This window comes from Elephas maximus, chromosome 26, assembly GCF_024166365.1.
Source record: "Elephas maximus indicus isolate mEleMax1 chromosome 26, mEleMax1 primary haplotype, whole genome shotgun sequence".
NCBI lineage: Eukaryota > Metazoa > Chordata > Mammalia > Proboscidea > Elephantidae > Elephas > Elephas maximus.
The window spans coordinates 24,328,875-24,349,122 of NC_064844.1; the positions used below are offsets into that span (position 1 = coordinate 24,328,875).

Genomic DNA, 20,248 nt, shown 5'->3' on the forward strand with positions numbered 1-20,248 from the left:
GGGGCCGACACGAGTCAGGATTGGTTCAACAGTGATAAGTTTGGTAGTGGTTTCTGGAGATGTTAAGATGGATAAAAACTAGTCCTTGCCCTTAAGGAGTCTGTAATCTAATCGGATAAATGGGCACAAGCAGATAATTGCAATGTAATATGCTAGGTGCAGCGATGGAATTTAGGTATGAGGCACAGAAATGGTAAAATGTCTGATTTTGTCAGGGTAGGGGGATCAGGAGAAAACACCACAAAAGACGTGATTTCCAAATAGAGTATTAAAGGATTAATAGGAGCTTATTAAGGGGGTGTATGTGTATGTGTGTGTAGAAAGTGGGAATTTCTAGCAAGGGGAACACATGCCTGAAGAATGATGAAGTATTCTAGAGAAACCTAATATTCTCATTAGAGCTCGAGGGGAAAAGGATGTAGTTGTAGGAGGTCAGGTTTTGGAGATTTAGGCAAAAAGGAACTTTTTATGCCTTAATTAGGACTTACAGGTGTTGGGCATACCTGTGAAAGGTTTTAACAGAGAGGTAGTGTATTCTGTGAAGGATGAATTTGAAGTGTGGGGGATGGCGACTCAGACAGTTCAGTTGATTACAGTAATCCTGTAAGTTTATTACAGGAAAGAGGTGGTGGTCTCTAGAGTTACGTAAAAACTGGGAGAAGTTTTTTCTTAGAGCCAGGGACAGCGCTGGGGAGGGAAACAACAGGGTCTTAACTGACTGCGTAGACTGTGGGAATGGGGATTACAGTTAAGTCACTTTAGTTTATACCTAGCTACTCTCTTTTTTAAAAGAAAGACAAACTTTTAATTTCGGAATATTTTATATTCACAGAAAAGTTACAGAGAGTTTCTGTATACTCGTCACTCAGCTTTCCCTAATGTTAGCATCTTATTAGCATTTTGTAAAATTTGTCCAAACTAAGAGATTAACATTGGTACAATATTATTAACTAAACTAACAGACTTCATTTAGATTTCACCACTTTTACCACTAATAGTCCCTCTTAGTCTTCTGTTTACACTGATACAGACCACATTTGTTTCTTTCAAATGCTGATAAGATAAAACGGAGGTAAAGTTCAGATACACAACTTTGTTGCACTATGTTTTGGGTCTTCACAACTCCCTGTATTATAGCTTGTCTGATTCAAGAGTTTTTAAATCCCTAAATTTTAGTGGAATAAGACTCTTTGGGGACTGTTAAGCCATTAAGAAAACGTTTGGCAGTTAGAAATAGAACTACCATACAACCCAGAAATCCCACTCCTCGGAATATACCCTAGAGAAACAAGAGCCTTCACACAAACAGATATATGCACACCCATGTTTATTGCAGCACTGTTTACAATAGCAAAAAGCTGGAAGCAACCAAGGTGTCCATCAACGGATGAATGGGTAAATAAACTGTGGTATATTCACACAATGGAATACTACGCATCGATAAAGAACAGTGACGAATCTGTGAAACATTTCATAACATGGAGGAACCTGGAAGGCATTATGCTGAGCGAAATCAGTCAGAGGCAAAAGGACAAATATTGTATAAGACCACTATTATAAAATCTTGAGAAATAGTATAAACTGAGAAGAACACATACTTTTGTGGTTACGAGGGGGGGAGGGAGGGAGGGAGAGGGTTTTTTACTGATTAATTAGTAGATAAGAACTGCTTTAGGTGAAGGGAAGGACAACACTCAATACATGGAAGGTCAGCCCAATTGGACTGGACCAAAAGCAAGGAAGTTCCCGGGATAAACTGAATGCTTCAAAGGTCAGCGGAGCAAGGGCGGGGGTTTGGGAACCATGCTCTAAGGGGACTTCTAAGTCAATTGGCAAAATAATTCTGTTATGAAAACATTCTGCATCCCACTTTGAAATGTGGCATCTGGGGTCTTAAATGCTAACAAGTGGCCATCTAAGATGCATCAATTGGTCTCAACCCACCTGGAGCAAAGGAGAATGAAGAACACCAAGGTCACAGAACAACTAAGAGCCCAAGAGACAGAAAGGGCCACATGAACCAGAGACCTACATTATCCTGAGACCAGAAGAACTAGATGGTGCCCGACCACAATCGATGACTGCCCTGACAGGGAGCAGAATAGAGAACCCCTGACGGAGCAGGAGATCAGTGGGATGCAGACCCCACATTCTCATAAAAAGACCATACTTAATGGTCTGAGTGAGACTAGAGGAATCCCGGCGGGCATGGCCCCCAAACCTTCTGTTGGCCCAGGACAGGAACCATTCCCGAAGACAACTCATCAGACATGAAAGGGACTGGACAGTGGGTAGGAGAGAGATGCTGAAGAAGAGTGAGCTAATTATATCAGGTGGACACTTGAGACTGTGTTGGCATCTCCTGTCTGGAGGGGGGATGGGAGGATAGAGAGAGTTGGAAGCTGGCAAAATTGTCACGAAAGGAGAGACTGGAAGGGCTGACTCATTAGGGGGAGAGCAATTGGGAGTAAGGAGTAAGATGTATATAAACTTATATGTGACAGTCTGACTTGATTTGTAAACGTTCACTTGAAGCTCAATAAAAGTTAGTAAAAAAAAAAGTTTGGAAAATGTGTTGACAAGAAACATACAACCTGAAAGTTTGGTCAAATTCACTGATGACATTGACAGTAGGAAAGGATGGGCTTTACTAAAAGCTTATTTTCAGGTGGAGAAATGTAAGGCAGTCATATAATTTGTAGCTTAACTCTTTTGTGCCTGGTGGTGCATAAAGTGACCATGGACTTTTTTTTTTTTTAGCCTCTGGGGTTTATTTAGAAGCTGCTGGACCATTGATAGTATGTGCTCCTCAAGGCAAGGACCTTTATGACTGTTGGAAACCAAAGAAATGACTGTGTGCCTCAAAATACTCTTTTTACAGGGTATTGTATGAGGTGTCTGAATTTTTGCTAGGAAGATAGAAATTTGAACACGTGTATACCAGTAGTAGACCCTGATGGGGACTCATATGTACCACTAAACACTTAAGGTAGTAGGCTCGTAGGAGGGGGCAAAAAAAAAAAAAAAAAAAATTCCATACTGCCTACCAAAAATTAGGATACATTCAATGAATGATGCAGATGCCTCCATTAATGAAAACACATGGTATCAATAGAAAATTCAAAGCAGAAAATAATTGAGTCACTGAAGGGTTAGCTGTTTTTTTAAATAACTTTAGAAATTACAAATAAAGTATTGATAACTGAATTTAAACAACATTTAACAAGCTTAAAAAATTTTATCTGTAAACATGTATATTTTTCTGTGTAGCAGCTAATATATCTTTTAACACCTTTTTTAAAAAAAGTTTTAGATTAAAAATGTGCTTTCTGAAGTATGTTGTTGTTAGTTGCTGTTGAGTCCATTCTAACTCATAGCAACCCTATGAAATATAGTCAGTAAAAATTTATCAGCCTTGTAATAGGCTTATTGACATCTTTAAGTAGGCAAACTCTATACAAAATTACTACAAAAGAGCATTTCCTAGCCCGTATTACTGTCAAAATATAGAAGAGTCAGTTACCTAAATACAATGGGAAGGATTTTCTTTGTGTGTGTGTGTATGTGGTTAAAAATGTATATGTGTGTGTATAAAACAAAACATTTGCCAGTTCAACAATTTTTACATGTGTAATTCAGTGACATTGATTACGTTCATCACATTGTGCAACTATTTACCACTATCTGTTTCCAAATTATTCCACCACTATTAACAGAAACTTAGTGCCCCCTAAGTAATGACTCACCCTTTGCCCCCTCCCTTCCAGCCCTGATAATCAGCAATAACCATTGGTCTCTCTACATTTACCTGTTTCACATAAATGGGGTCATGCGGTATTTGTCCTTTCATGACTGGATTATTTTACTTAGCGTAATGATTTCAAGGTTCATTCCTGTTGTAAGACTTCATTTCTCTTTATGGCTAAGTCGGTTGTGTTTATATGCCACATTTTGTTTATTCATTCTGTTGATGGACATTTAGGACATTTCTACCTTTTTGGGTGTTGTGAAGAGTGCTGCAGTGAACATGGGTGCACAGGTTTCTGTTTTCATTCCTGCTTTCAGTTCTTTTGAGTATATACCTAGGATCGGGGTTGCTGGATCACATGGTAGTTCTGTGTTTTACTTTCTGAGGAGCCGCCAGACTTTTCCACGGGGGCTGTACCATCTTGCATTTTCACTAGCGGTGGGTGAGAGTTAAAATTTCCCCACGTCCTCACCAGCGGTGGTTAATTTCCATCTCTGTGATCATAGCCATCCTAGTAGGGGTGAGGTGGCATCTCGGGGTGGCTTTGACTTGCATCTCCCTAATGACTGATGACATTGAGTATCGTTTCATGTGCTGGTCTGTCATTTGTATCTCAGTTTTTTGATGAAATGCCTATTCAAGTCCTTTGCCCATTTTTCAACTGGATTGTTACAATGGGTAGTTTTATTAAAAATCAATATCTTGTTTTAGGCTTTGACTCTCTAAGTTTTCGCTTTATTACTTTTTGCTATATTAACATGTACTTTGACCATAATTAACACTGACGCTGATGCTTTATTCACTATTGCCACAATACTGCTTTATAACATCTATTTAGTGTCATACTTGAGAAATAAAATTGTACACTCATTCCTCACTTACCGGTATGGTTAAGTTCCAAAGACCAGGTTGTTATGTGAGATAGGTGTTATGTGAAAATGGGGGATTTTTTTTTTTTCCCTGTCCAATTTTTTGAACATAGAAATAACAACAACTAAGATTTACTAATGTGCTCATCATCGCTGTGACAAGTCCAGTTATGGATCATTCCTTTGCGGAGGAGGAGGCTTGGAGCAGGCAAAGTTGGGTAAAGCTGGGCTGTGTGACAGAGGGGGCTCATGGCTTAACCACGTCATCACCTTCCTCCGTGCTGGGTCAGAGCTTCCCTCGAGGAGCCACATCCAGGCCTCCACTCCCACCCCTGCAAGCCCTGCATTCAGGATCTCAGAGCCCACTCTGCCCTAAGGGCCTGGTGAGTCCAGAGGCTCGGGGCTTCCCACTGGGGCTCTGGGAGCCTGGCCCCAAGGCCGGCCCCAGTGAAGCAGAGGCTTACTTTGGGATGCCATTAAACTCACAGCATTTCTCCTGAACCGCCTCTGCAATGCTTCTGTCCTCCCTTTCCACTCCACAGCAATTTTGAGCTGCCTCAGGGCCTCAGGCCACATTGGAGCAGGGAACCCAGAACAGGCATCCGCCTCAGGGGCCACGGCCACAGAGGAGGCCAGCCCCATGTGGCAGCTGACTTGGCGGCTCTGTGCGGCAGGAGCCATGCCCGCAGGCCGGTTAATGTGCGAAACGGTCGGATAGTAGATTTTTTTACTCTTCTGGTAAATACAAAATATCACATAATGAGATAATCACTAAGTGAGGGGTAGGTGTGCAAATAATTTTCAGTTTTTGAGAGGTCTTAGGAATAAACCTTAAAGTTGATCATAATTTGTTTCTTTAAGCAGGGCTTCTCACCTTTGGCACTATTGATGCTTTAGGGCGGGTACTTCCTTGTTAGAGGACCTGTCCTGTGCATTGTAGAATGGTTAGCACCATCCCTGGCACTCCCTAGTTGTGACAACCAAAAAATGTCTCTAGACATTGCCAAACATTCCTTGGGGGCAAAATCACCCCTAGTTGAGAACCACAACTTTAAGCAAAAAACTTAGTGGATCTACGAGAAACTTCCATATGCTAGTGTTACCTGGGGTATTTCTGTATTTCATATATGGGGTATGCTATAAAATGTGTTTTATTTTAAAAAATGGGTCTATGGAAAAAATACTTTGGAGAAATTCTGGACTAAACAAAATTAGACAAATTTTATTTCTTCTTTCTCTTCCCTTCACCTTCCCCTTCCTCCTTCCCCCCCTTCCTTTACCTTCTCCCTTACCTAACCTTTTCCATTCTCCTTCCTTTCTTTTCATCTTCCTCCCCCTTTTCTTTCTTCTATCCTTTTCTTTCCTTTTTTTTATTCAGTCCCCCTCTTTTTCTCCTCCTCTCCATTCCCCTCCTGCTTACTACAGGATTTCTCAGAGTCTTTGATATACTAGTTGTATTATTAATTCCCAAGAGAAGACTGTAGTATGTGATATTTCTAAAAACTGATGTGACTGAAGAATGGGTTATTTTCTGGAAGCATTCTTCTCAGGATTGGTGTTCAGTGGCCCACACTTTGGAAAATACTATGTTGAATGGAGATTGTAAGAAATAATTGTGGGGAATAGGTCACCTTGTATCTCTGAGTTGACAGCTACCCCTCGTTGTTAAAAGGGAATCAGTTGGAATGGGTTACCTATGACTTTTTGGGGATGCAGTAGTTTTTCCATATCTTTAAAAATGGACATCCACTTGAGGCAGATATCCCAAAATTATTTATTTTGCTGAATACAATAGAGTAGCCATTGGCAAGCTCGTTGGTCAGCAAAACAACCCACAGTAAAGTCCGGAGACTCTAGAGTGGTGCATAGCCTAGCCATCCTGTCCCAGGGAGATGACTTGGTATGTCAGTTCTAGCACACATTCCAGAGCCTCTGCTTTTTGGTCACATTTTATTTTACTTTTTAATATTTAATGGTAATATATTTAATAGCTGATATTTAATGATTTGATATTTAGTATTTGGGCAAACTAAAAAAATAATTTTGCCTAGTTGGTTCAATCATAGTTTTAAGGCTGATATGTTACAAAATGTGGAAAGGTTAAAAAGTATGTTTTAGAAATGATAAGATTTTCAGATCAATGAAATACTGTAGTTATTATAATGTTAGTACCTCTGTGCTCTCGTAAACAGACTAGAAGAAAATAGTGAATTTGTTTCCTTGACTTATTTTTCTATTCCTTGTAAGATAGATAATTTTACATAATAAGAAAAAGTAATATGTTGAGTCGGGAAATTAATATTGATACATTGAAATTTTACGTCAGTGGTTAATTTTATTCCATTTCAGATTCTAGGGACAAAGATTTTATAATTTATTGGCCTGAATAAACTGGGTTGATTGACTCAGGTTCTTTCATGTTAGGCAGATGGCTTGGTGAATGACCAAAGGCAAATGCAAATTTATCATTGCAAGAGAGACATTCATGGAACAGATGGAAGTCTTTTTTTTTTTTTTTTTAATAAACTCTGAATACAGTAATGTAGCTTTTTTGACAATACCAGGCTTTAACAAAATAGAATGTTATAAATGTGATTGAGATCATCTTAAATATATACAATCCTGATAATTTTTTTCTTTTGCTTGTAAACTGGTAGGTCATTTTACATAGAATATTGTGTATTTAAGCAAGGGGGGAAAGAGGAATAGACCAGCCTTGATTAGAAGATGGTATAATATCAAATATATAAAAAAGCAGAGTACTCATTTCCTACATCCATTTTCTCCAGCCAGGAAAATTGTTTTCTACCTAAAGGGTAAGAAAAACATTTTTAAGAAGGAATTGAAGCATAAGATAGGTGAGTAGGTAATTATAGAACAGCTAGACACTTATTCAATGAGTTTAAACTTTCAGATTTACATAAATTATATCTCATTGTACTGGAAGGTAAGCAGATTTGATTGTCATCCACTATCAGTGAATGTCCTTTGACAAATAGAAGAAGTGTCAAAAGATTAGAGATCAGCAAATGTCCAATTTGCAAAGGGTGAGAAAAGGTGAGTTCTAGAAAATACAGACTGTTAAACTTGATATCGAGCATCCATCCCCAGCAAAGATCTAGGGTAAATTATTAATCAGATAATTGGCAAGCACTTAGAAGGAAGAAAGTACCGGTGGTGGATAGTGTGGCTGTAGTAAGGGGTCACGTCAAATCAATCCCCTCTCTCTCTCTCTTTTTTTCCTTAAGAGACAAAAGAAAAAGTCAGTTTTGTTTACACCTTCAACAAGTTTCAGGAACAATTTAAGATAGTTTACATAATAGCCTACAAGATTAATTATAACAAAAGGAGTAGAAAACAGCTGACATTTATTGTGCTCTTACAATATTTCAGATTCTTTACTACACAGTTTATGTGTTACTTCATTACTCCCTACAAAATCTTTTATATTAGCAAGTAGACAGCAAAACAATCATTCAGCCGGCTTTTATAAACTGCCTGTTCCTTAGCCGCTTAGAACAGGTACCTTATATGAAGATCCACTTGAGGCAGATATCTCAGGTGCTGGGGAGGGCTAGTAAGATGCATGTCAGGAACAAAGGGATAAGAATCGAAACAACTTTTGTTTTTTTAAGGATGACATTTAACAAATAAGGACAAAGTCCTGTGCTTAGTGGAAAGAAGACTGGCCTGACTACTCTTCACATAAAAAAGATCCAGAGATTTTAGTTAACTGTAAGCTGCACACCAGCAGTTTAATGTAGTTGCTAAGAAACTGAAAGTAGCTTTCAGCCAAGGTAATAGAATTATAGTGTTCAGATAAAGAAGATAATTGTTAGATTCTCTGGGGAGATTTAGACTTCTCCTTCTGTAGCAGTCACCAGTCATTAAGTGCCTTCCTCATTTTGGATAAAACCACACATCTGCCAGTCCCAGCCACCCATTCTGAGAGTTCTTAAAACCAGGCCACAGGGACAGCTAGCTTATATTTTACCACTAGCTGCCATGCCTCAGTTTCATTACTATGCCTGCCACCTTCATATAGCAGATCTGGGTGACTTCAGATATTTTCGTCTGGGCCTCACCCTCTTCAGCTTTACCTTCTAGAGTGGTACCTAGCTACTCCATACTCTTAAGTTAGCTTACCTTTTCAGTGGTAGCATGTGTTCCCTTGCTGTATGCTGTACCCAACCAAGTCTGCTCATCTCTCAGGTCTTGCTAATCCCACCACCACAACCTTACGTGGTTCATCCCTGACAGCAACTCCAGTTTAATGCACTGTTTGTTCTACACTCAGAATAATGCTTGGTTCTTGATGCTACATTTTAAAAGAGACATTGACGAGCTAGAGATCACCCAAATGAAGATAACTAAACCAGGCATTGTTTCACAATGTGGCCCCAGCATATTTCCTCTTCATTTCCTGCCGTTTGTCTCTTCAGGCAGCCTGTGGTCCACTCACACCAAAGGACCAACAGTCTCTCAAATATGGCATCTTTCAAGTGTCCATTCGTTTGCACAGGCCTCTTTCTCTTCCTTTGAGTTCCAATTTTAATGTCGAGACCCAATTCAAATATTATCTCCTTCATAAAACCTTCCCTTGACTCTCCTATGTATTCTCTCTGGATTCCCACAGCACTTTATACATGCCTGGATTATGCATAAATCAAATTATAATCTAATTCAGGAGCTGGCAAACTTTTTCAGTAAAGGGCCATATAATAAATATGTTAGACTCTGTGGGCCATATGGATACCTTAGAATGTGAGTGTGAGAGAGAAATGCTTTCTAAAGATAAGTGAATGATATATTTTAACAGAGATTATGTTGGAAAGATCTTTGTTGAATTAATAGATATGAATGTTTACATTCAATCTGTTTGGTGAGAATGCTATCAAAGCAACATACTTTTGAATGTATTACCATTTTTTTGTCATGCACTTCTATATAATTTTTTATATGAGCCTCTTAATTAACAATTAACTTTTGTAATTCTGTCATGGATAAAATGTGGGAGTTCTTAAGTAAAAGAAATTTTTTCTCTTGTTATTTAAATGTCCCTGACAGCAGCTTTATATTCTACAAGTGATAGGCTGTAAGTATTGAAACCTTGAATTGCGTTGTAGTAACACAGCATAAGTAATTCATTTACTTATAGAGATTAATTAGCTTTTTTTTTTTTCACATTGCACATTGGATTTATGTACTTTTTCAGGGTTATAGTATAAAACTTTAAAAGAATGTGTTAACTCAGACAATTTTAATCATGAAAGTATGACACATGCTTGTTTTCTCCTCATAGGCGAGATAAACTTTGGATTTGCATGGAGTTTTGTGGCGGTGGTTCCTTACAGGATATTTATCATGGTAAGATTTTTATAGGAGTTAAATGGAATTTCTTAAAATACAGCTATTTATTAAAACATTGACATTGTTTGGAGGAAAGAAAACTGTTTTATCACTATCCTCTTTGACTCCGTGCAGATATTTCAGCTATGTATGGATGAAAGCAGCCTTTGCTTTATAAACTGGAACATTGTATGTGTTTGTAGTAGTTGCTAATTCTGAAGAACGCATATTGCTAAAATTTCAAACTCAGACTTCTACAAAACATGCAGAGACCTTGACAGCTAACAGTGAGCCCAAAGAATATCCAGGTGATACATGAGTAGTGATAATGCAAAGATAATTGATTTTACTCTCGTGTATTCCAGAAACATCAATTAAACGTTTGCTCTCTGATAGTGCTGGATTCTGGGGAATTAAAAAACTGAAGAAAACATTTTTCATTGGGATTTTTAATGTAGTATATAAGAGATACTTTCAAAGAAAATAACATTTACCGCCTTTTCTTTCTTTCTTTCACTCTTGTATTCTGATTCTGTTAATGGATTATTGTCACAAACTACAGAGTAGGTTTATTTGTTTGCTGGATGTGTACTTTTTTATTAATGTAAAATAAAATAATGTCTTAATTTATAATGTCAGATTTCCCACGAAAATAATCAGGAAAATTTTAATCATTTTTTTCATGTAGAATTTGAGCTTAAATAGTTCATATTTAAGTAATTTAGGGGCTGATTGTGATGAAACCAAAAAACACCAAACGTGTTGCCGTCAAGCCGATTCCAACTCATAGCAACCCTATAAACAGAGTAAAACTGCCCCATAGGGTTTCCAAAGAGCAGGTGGTGGATTCCAAGTGCCAGCCTTTTGGTTAGTTAACCACTGCACCACCAGGGCCTCAGTTGTGATGAAGCAGATATTAAAAGGCTGTTTGGGTGAGATTTTCACTGTTTCTGTTTTGCTTCCCTAGATGGCCTTAGTTTGACAAAATAGCATTTTAATGTGTTAGAAAGAAGGAAATGATGGAAGTGCTAGAATTATTTTAGAAGGTTTAATTAGGAAAGCGGACTTTAAATTCATCTTTAAAAGACAGGTAAATTTTGGATAGAAAGAAGTGCATTCTAGTAGATGGAACAACAGTGCAGTGACATGAAGGTGTAGCATACGGGAGATCATACTTACTTGTCTGGGGGGATGTATTTGGGGAGTAGAATCAGATATGGAGAGCCTTGAAAGCCAGATGGAAGATCATGAGAACGTTTCTGCTTTATGAAAAGTTATTTATTTTCTGAGGATATTTTTTAAGTTGTGGCAGTTCTTTAGTGTATATTTGAGAACATGTTTTATTAGTGGCATTTTTATTTTAATGAAAATTGAGAAATAATATTTGATTGTATTGAACATTGGAAAATAAATACTGCGAATTCAAAAAGCTGTTTCCCCTTTTTGTTTTAATTTGGATTAATTACTACTGCTTCCTTCACTTACCAGTTCCTCCTTCCTGTAGTTCTTTCAGCAAGGTCTTATATTGCTAAACTCTCTCAGTCTTTGGCCTGCACTGTTAAATGGTAGTTTAAATGGCTATACCAAAAAAACCAAACCCGTTGCTGTCAAATCAATTCCAACTCATAGTGGCTCTATAGGACAGAGTAGAACTGCCCCATAGGATTTCCACAGCAGCTCGTGGATTCAGACTGCTGACCTTTTTGGTTAGCAGTCAAACTCTTAACCACTGTGCCACCAGGGTTCCTAAATGGGTATAGGCAGATGTTTTCTAGGTTGACAAGTATTTTCTGTCAGCATTTCGAGGATATTGGACTATTGTCTTCTAGCTTCTGTAGTTATTGGGGCGTCTTGTCGGTCTGATTATTGATTCTTTGCAGATAATCTGCCTTTCTCTCTCTAATTGCTTTTAAGATTTTTATCTTCAGTTCTGGTGTTTCCAGTGTCTTTAAGTGCGGATTTATTTTTATTTTTTTCTATTCAGAACTTAAAGTGCTTCCCTCAGAATTTAGCTCCTTCCTCAAGTCTGGAAAATTCTGAATTACTATTTCTTCAAATATTTTCTCCCCAATCTCTCCCATCTCTTCTTCTGGAATTCCAGTTAGATATATGTTAGACCTTCTTAGTATATCCTCTGTGTCTCTTAAACTCAGTGTCATATTTTCTACTTTTTCATCCCTCTGTAGAGCCTTTTGGGTACTCATATCCATCTTCCAGTTCACTGATTTATAGCTGTGATTAGGGAATCCATTTGGTTACAATTTTTGGTAACTATTTTTTATTTCTACAAATAATTTGATTTTATTTCAAATCTCCCTCCCCTTTTTTCTTTGTGTCTTATTTTCTTATAATTTTTTAAATTTTAATCATTCTTTTTATCCATACTTAATTTTTAGTCTTTCTCTGATTGTTTAGTAATTCTGTCATTTGCTCCGTATATTTGGCCTAAGGTATCTCATTCTGTTTCTCACTTGTTGGCAATCTCCCTCTTTACCTTTCTTCATTAAGAAGCAAGAAGACTAATTTAGTTACATCAGTAGGTTGTCATGATTGTTACCATTCCATTTCAACCAGCTATCATTTGCAGTCCAAGAACTAGGCCTTTTATCGATATTAAAAGGTAGAGATACAAAGTAATATAAATTTGTTAATACTAATTTATTTGTGCTGACCAGCAGCTGGGTCAGTGTTTTACATTGTTTAACAACAGTTTTGTTATTCCCTGCGTGTTCTCAAACATGTGTTCTGGAATTTACATACTTACTCAAAACCCCAAACCCTACCTTACTCTGTATTCACTTTTTTTTGCTTTACCAGGTTTCTACCAAGTAACCCTCTTGTGGCAGTGTATACTACCCTTGGGTAATCTGCAGTGCTGCCAGCTTGCATAGCCATATTAGACATGTACCTCCATTTCTTTTTGCATGTGTCTCTGTTCTCTTTCTCATCTTCTTAAAATGGGGAAGTATATTAGTTGTGTATTGCTTTTAAACAAATGATCTCCAAACTTGACAGCTAAAAACAACAGACATTATCTCATAATTTCTGAGGGTCAAGAATTCAGGAATAACTTAGCTGGTTAATTCTGGTTCATGATCTCTCCTGAGGTTGCTGTCAATCTGTCAGGACTGCAGTCATCTGAAGTCTGAACTAAGAGTGGAGAAGTTACATTCAGGATAGTTCGCTCACAGGGTTGTTGGCAGAAGGCTTCAGTTCTTGATGGCTGTTCACAGGAGATTTTAGTTACTCACTAGGTAGATTTCTCGATAGGATGGCTTGAGTATCCTAATGATATGGCAGCTAGCTTTCCCCAGAGCAAGTGATCCCAGAGAGAACAAGGAAGAAACTGTGTAGTTTTTTATGATGTAGTCTCAGAAGTTACATATTGTTACTTCTACCATATTCTGTTCTTTAGAAGCAAGTCACTTAAGTCCAGCCTACACTCAAGAAGAGGGTAATTAAGTTCTACCTCTTGAAGGGGAAAGTGGACATATTTTAAACTACCATCCCAACAAAAACCCTACCATAGGGAGGGACATTTTTGAAATTACTTTTTTTGCATGAGCTCCTTTTCCTCCCTTTTTTTTTCTTTCTTTTCTTACTTTTTCTTTGATAAACTAGCTTTGAAACTTTTTACTGTTCCAACATAATAGGGTGTTTCTTCTGTCTTTCACTGAACATTTTTCTGTTGAATATTGTCCTTTAACAACTTACCACATTCTATTATATTGTTTATGGTGGATTGCTTTTCACTTATTTTGTAATTGTGGATTTTGAAGTCATCTCTAGTGAGGCTTTTCATTGGGAATTCTGTACAGGTTTTGAAAATGTATCCTTCCAGGATGTTTTTCCCCCCTTGGGATCCCAGTGACCTCATTGTTCCCAATATATATTTGTACCCTAAACTTGACTGAAGAGGCCTGTGATGACAAATTCTAACAGGAGACATTTTTTCCCCTGTCTGGATCCCAGGCCATGGCAACCAAGATCCCTAATCATCTCCATATGCTTGTCTACTCTTTAATGAGGGTGTAGCTCTTTGAGGGTCCTGGTTTATAAGGAAGGCTGTTTTAACTGCCTTTGTAGACCTACAGCATTGTCTTCTGTGCCCATGTAGGAGATAAAACTAAAACCCTAGCTTACCATGCTTGACCTTCTCCTAATACATAGCTAGAATATTCTCTCACATTTTTGCATCCTGTTTCTTCTTTTCTGTTTTTGTTTTTGACACATGGAAAGTCTCTTATAGTTTATGAACCAAGCTCTGCATTTAAAAGGTTATTTTAAATATTTTCTGCAATTTCTAGATATCAAATAACAAATACCTTATAATGATATATATATATAAGAAGCCCTGTGGCACAGTGGTTAAAGCGTTCAGCTGCTAATCAAAAGGTCAGTGGTTTGAACCTACCGGCCACTTTGCAGGTAGTCTGCTTCTGTAGAGATCATAGCCTTGGAAACCCTATAGGGCAGTTCCACTCTGTCCTGTAGGGTTGCTGTGAGTCGGAACCAAATTGGTGACAATGGGTTTGGTATTTTTTTAATTGATTAGTGAGGTGTACAAATGAAAATACAGCAGATTTCAGTGACTGTTTCAGTCGTTCATTCATTAATATTTTCTGAGCAGCTATTCTGTGGCAGGCACTGTTTTAAACACTGAGAATGCAACAATGAACAAAGCGGACAAAAAGCTTTTAAGCTTACATTCTAGTTGAATTGTTAGATATATTAAATTCGCTGATAAGTGGAACTTGTAAAACTTTGTCACTTATTGGAAAACATGCATTAACTAATTTTATGGATATAATTTTCTTACAGTAACTGGACCTCTATCAGAACTGCAAATTGCTTATGTTAGCAGAGAAACACTACAGGTAAATCAAATGTTAATTAAAGAGTAACATTCAGGATTCAAACATTGAGATACTGTGCGTTGCCAGTTAAGTCAAGATTAAATGTTCTTGCTTGTTAAACTCTTTGGAAAAAGCACTTTAATAAACTTTTTGTTTGTGTAATGAGCTGAAACTGTATTTACAAATAAGCACTTTAAAGCCTAAGTATGTTAATGTAATCTCCTAAAACCCAAGCATTATGGATTTGTTACTGTATATTTTTATATCCCTCTTGATACTGAAGAAAGGCTTGAAAAATAAGTACTGTCAGGGGAATTGAAACTCATTCTGATACTAATTGGATGTATACTTTTTAAAAGTTATTTCAAACTATTTGCAGAATTTACTACAAATTATTTGTCTTAGGAAAATTAGTTGGTCTTACTGAGCTTGGCCTTAATTGCTTAATTCTGTTCCTTTCTAGGATATTTCAATAAAATAAGTTAATGATTACTGTAAGAGCTTGCGTGTTAACCAAAAGGATGGCAATTCAAATCCACTGGCCGCTCCTTGGAAACCCTTTGGGGCAGTTCTGATCTGTCCTATACAGTCGCTATGAGTTGGAATTGACTCAGTGGCAGTGGGTTTTGGTTGGTTAGTTAGACTTTCTGTAATGAGTAAGAAAAAACAGAGAATACTACTCACTTGAGCACTTATGACCCCAAAGTGTGCTCTGTGGTAAACTCTTGTTTATTTTTCTGTTTTTTAAACTCCAGGGTTTGTACTATCTTCACAGTAAAGGAAAAATGCACAGAGATATAAAGGTACACATCATATTTTTAACTTAATGACCCTTCCTTCCTTTTAGTACTCTCTGATCAAACTGTTGAGCAGAATTTTTTTGACTGTTCTATTTGATGAATTTGTTATCTGAAATACAATGTACTACTATAATAATGTTGGTACTTTAATGGTTGGATTAAATTTTTTAGCAGCTTTATTGTGATACAATTCACATTCCATAAAATTCACCGTTTTAAAAGTGTATAATTCAGTGGGTTAATGTTCTAATAACTCATTTTAGCTTGTAGTTATTTATTTGTGAATTGCAGATTAGGTTCACAGCTTCCATCAAGTTATAGTTTTTAGGAAGTTTTATGCTTTAAATATTACAGTAAGCTTTGTCCATCTCAAGGAACTGTCATTAATAATGCATCAGAATGGGTACATTAAACCTGGACACTTTCCGATGGTCTTTCATTAGCCTACAGAAGAGAGCAGCTGTAGTGGATGTGCTGGGGTGAGCTCAGTGGTAAACCAGGGGCTGTGGCGCCACTCCTAAGGTTATTTCTGAAGATACTGCCATCTCTTCAACTTAGATATTTTCCCTCTTCATTTATTTTTCTTTTCTGTCCCTCTTCCTCCTTTGTCTTTGTTTCTTCTTCTTCTCTCCCCCATTTTATTAAATTTTGTCTAGCATGAAGGTTTTTAACTTTTTTTTAAATCACGTTGTTCTTTGAGTCTCTGACGAAAGCCATGGACTCTCCTCAGAAAAATGCTATTATGCACATGCCCTCAATTTTGCATAAAATTTCAGTGAACTCACAGATCATCTGCTGAGATCCCCTTCTTTACGCATTTTTTGTAAACCACTTCAAAGACATAAACAAAGAGCTTTGGAGTTCCAAGTAGAAGGGATCATAAGAAAATGAAATTAAGAAGGATTCTGTGGCATGGACACTTCAATGATCTGGAGAGACTGAGTTTTTGTCAGAAATGGAGATTGGAGTGCATTCCAGGCAGAGGGAACAGTGTGAGCAGAAATACAGACGTCAGTCGGTGTGGAGTAGTTTTAGAGAATATAAAGGCTGTACCATATTGTTGAAGTGAAGAGAATGTGTGAGAATAACAGGAGATTTGGTGCTCCATTATGCAAGGACTTGTATACTGTACTTCAGAGTCTGGGCCTGATGGGGTAGATTCTTACCATCACCACTGTTTCTGCCCTTTTCTGAGCCACCATTGTATGTCAGCTGGATTTCTGTAATACCCTTCTACTGATCTCCCTGCTCATATTCTTGTAGTTTTCGGGTCACTTATTCATCTGGCAACCAAAGTAATCTTTTAAAATCAGATCCTGTCATTCTCCTGCTTATAAACTACCATTGGCTTCCGATGATACTTAGTATCAAATCCAGACAAAATTTTCACCACGACCAATAAGGCTGTACATGATCCAGCCCGTGTGTTTCTCTCTGATCTCATCTCATACTTCCCTCCATTTTATTCGTTCTGCTCCAGCCACACTAAGCTTGCTGTTTTGGGGATATGTCAAGCTTATTCTGCCCTCAGGGCTTTGTACGTGCTGTTTCCTCTGCCTGGAATGTTCTCCCAGAATTTGGTGTGGCTTGCACCTTCACTGCATCTAGATTTCCACTCAGATACCACCCTGCATTTAAGAGGACTTCCTTACCCTGCTCTGTTTGTCTTCAGAGTGCTTATTTCTACCTGACTTTGAATTATTTGTTGGTTCATTCATTCATAGGTGTATTCATTTTTAGAAATTCTTTTATTTGAATATAAACTCCCTGAGAGCTGGAACTTAGTTTTATTCATTACTGTAACCCCAGAGCTTAAAATAGCACCTGGCTGCTAGTAGTCTCTTCAGGGTGGATGGATTGGTAGATGAATAAATGGATGCAGGGGTGGGCAGACCAACAGGTGGTGGGTGGGTGGGCGAATGGATGGATGGGTGGGTGGGTGGGTGTATAAAGGCCATAATGTACACATGATGTGATACAAACTGCAATTTAAGAAAATTAATCTGGAGCTGGGTTGAGCTCAAATTCAGGACTCTGGCACCAGTCTGGGTAGCTGGTGCCTAGATCAAATTAAAATTTCTCCTCCATTTTCTTCTCTCTCCTCCTTTCCTCTGTTATTTCAGAGAGCTACGGTAACATCAGTGGGTGCAGCTCAGCTTTACTGGTGACATTTGGAGTCTAGAAACCTTCCTTTTTCTTTTCTCTTTTCCTCTCCAGTCTTTTACTATTTCTTGGTTTTTTTGGTTTCCCAATGTTTTTACCCCAGCCATATACTTACAGGATTGATGGCATCCTGGACTAAAGAGGCTCCTTACTTTTGCTTGCTCATTTGAAAGTCACAAAAAAGGCACCAAAAAAAAAAAAAAGAAGAAAGAAAGAAAAAGCATGTAAGGATGTAGTGCTTTTGGGAGACAATACTTCTTCCAAAGCTTTTGAGAGTATTGGAGAGGAAGTAGTCATTATCAGTGTCTTTGAGCTTAGATTAAGACAGTAAAGTAGCTAAAATGCTACCGGGTCATACAGACAGGTGACATTTTAATCCTGTGGACCTGTGGCTAGTTGTTGGTATACTGTTTTGGCCTTAACCAGGCACACTGGAGTAGACAGCCTCATGTATAAACAGCAGGGTGTGGCGTCATATACCAGCCTTGGTTCCACTGATAAGAGCTCCTGGAAAGGAAGGACACCCCCCCAGTAGTAAAAAAAAAAAAAAGTAAACAGCACTCAAATAGCAAAAGTTTAAAGTGTAATAAAACAATTGAAAATGCTGTTATAAGGTAACATTTTAGTGACAGTGTTTGAGTGATGAAAAAATAATGTCTAGATTAAAACTAATCACTTTCATGTTTAACTCTCATAATGTTAAATAGCAGGTTTTTTTTGCATTGCATTATTGAAAAGGCAAGGCCATTTCATAAGGATAGTCAAATGCATAAAAAGTGAACGGTAAATTTTCCTGTGACTATAATGATTTAATATTGGGCACACTTTAAATTTTAAGTACTGCTAGGTCTAAAGTTGCCACTTGGAATTATTTTAAATATGTGTATTTAATCTGTTATCGACACTGATAAAATGTCTTTTACCTACTTTAACTAAAATGTTCTCACTTTGAAGGGAGCTAACATTCTACTAACGGATAATGGTCATGTGAAATTGGGTAAGTAAATTGGAATTTTGTCATTTGCATAAATCTGTTCCAAAATATAGTGAGTTTTATGTTTTTCTTTGTGGGACTAGGTTCCCTTCCCTTGAAACAACATCTATGTATTTTTCGGTACAAATCTAATTATGGGGAACATGTAACATTTGTTTCTTCATCTCTTAACGCGCCCATTGCCATCAAGTCAATTCCGACTTATAGCGACCCTATAGGTCAGAGTAGACCTGCCCCATAGAGTTTCCAAGGAGTGCCTAGTGGATTCAAACTGCTGACCTTTTGGTTAACAGCAGTAGTTCTTAAGCACTACGTCACCAGGGTTTCCTCCTTATCTCTTAAATGGGGATAAAATCTGCCCTTCACATATGATAGCTATAGTTACTGTCTGTTGTCATCATTTGCGGTAGTTGCCATGAACACTGAATTAGTGAATACTGAACCATTGCTCCCAGGGAGAATAGAGAGGGAGGCTCCTATGAGCCCCTGACAAAATTATGTCTTTTGTGTCAGCTAATCAATCAGTATATACCAGTTGTCATCAAGTCGATTCTGACTCATGGCGACCCTGTGTGTGTCAGTGCAGAGCTGTGCTCCACAGGGTTTTCAGTGGCTGGTTCTTTAGGAAGTAGATCAGCAGTGCTTTCTCTCGAGGTGCCTCTGGGTGGACTCAAACCTCCAACCTTTCAGTTAGCAACCAATCGTGTTAACTGTTCACACTACCCAGGGACTCAATCAATACACAACACCATTTTATGTGTGTTTCTGTTTAGAGGCAGCTTATTTAATATGTTGATTTATTAACATATAGTTTACAGTCAGCAACACTATAACTCATACCTGAATGAAGTTTATCAAACACATATTTTCTCTGTTAGGCACATCACAGCCTTCGCAGGCTTAGGAACTCTAGACAGCACTTCAGCACTACACTTGGGGACCGTGTTAAGCAGCGAAATCACCAACACAAAGCACAAAAATGTGAAAAATGTGGCACTAAGTAGACTGGGAAAAGGACACTTGTCTACAGCATGAGAGCTGAAGCAAGAAGGCAGAGCCTCACTTTGTTGGACCTCAGCTGAGAACTTGTGCGTCAAGTGACTCAGCATTTTTGCTGCTCTGCACGTGTCTGTGAATGACCAGGAAAGCACCATGAGTATTAATGTTTGTCTTATAAATAAGTTTTATCAAGTAGATGAATTTGCAAGTATGGAATCCTTGAATAATGAGAACCGACTGTAAATAATACCTTTTGGAAATTCCTTCATCTCTAACCCAGGAAATGTGACTTTTAGTAAGAAATCAATACAAAATTATCCTATAACCAAAAAACAAGGCAAGCAAACAAAAAGCAAAAAATCACTAACTCCCAAATACTGCATTGTTATATAAGCTTTTAAAATGAAATACAGTATTACTTATATTAGAATGCAGCTTAGATGCTGAGTGTTGCTTTATTTTAAACCATA

The 20,248-nt window shown here is 37.8% G+C and overlaps 1 protein-coding gene across 6 annotated transcripts in view; it reads left to right on the top strand.

Annotated features, from left to right (window-relative positions):
- MAP4K3 (mitogen-activated protein kinase kinase kinase kinase 3) overlaps nucleotides 1-20,248 on the top strand; it is a 237,823-nt gene that overhangs the window by 127,245 nt on the left and 90,330 nt on the right. For all 6 annotated transcript variants that reach the window (XR_007515515.1, XM_049870292.1, XM_049870295.1 and 3 more), the window contains 4 exons: nucleotides 9,920-9,984; nucleotides 14,788-14,843; nucleotides 15,578-15,625; nucleotides 18,740-18,782. Coding sequence is in view for 5 of the 6 variants with exons in the window: in XM_049870292.1 (XP_049726249.1) it covers nucleotides 9,920-9,984; nucleotides 14,788-14,843; nucleotides 15,578-15,625; nucleotides 18,740-18,782 (212 nt within the window). In the remaining variant the exon portion in view is untranslated. The remainder of the gene's footprint in view (nucleotides 1-9,919; nucleotides 9,985-14,787; nucleotides 14,844-15,577; nucleotides 15,626-18,739; nucleotides 18,783-20,248) is intronic.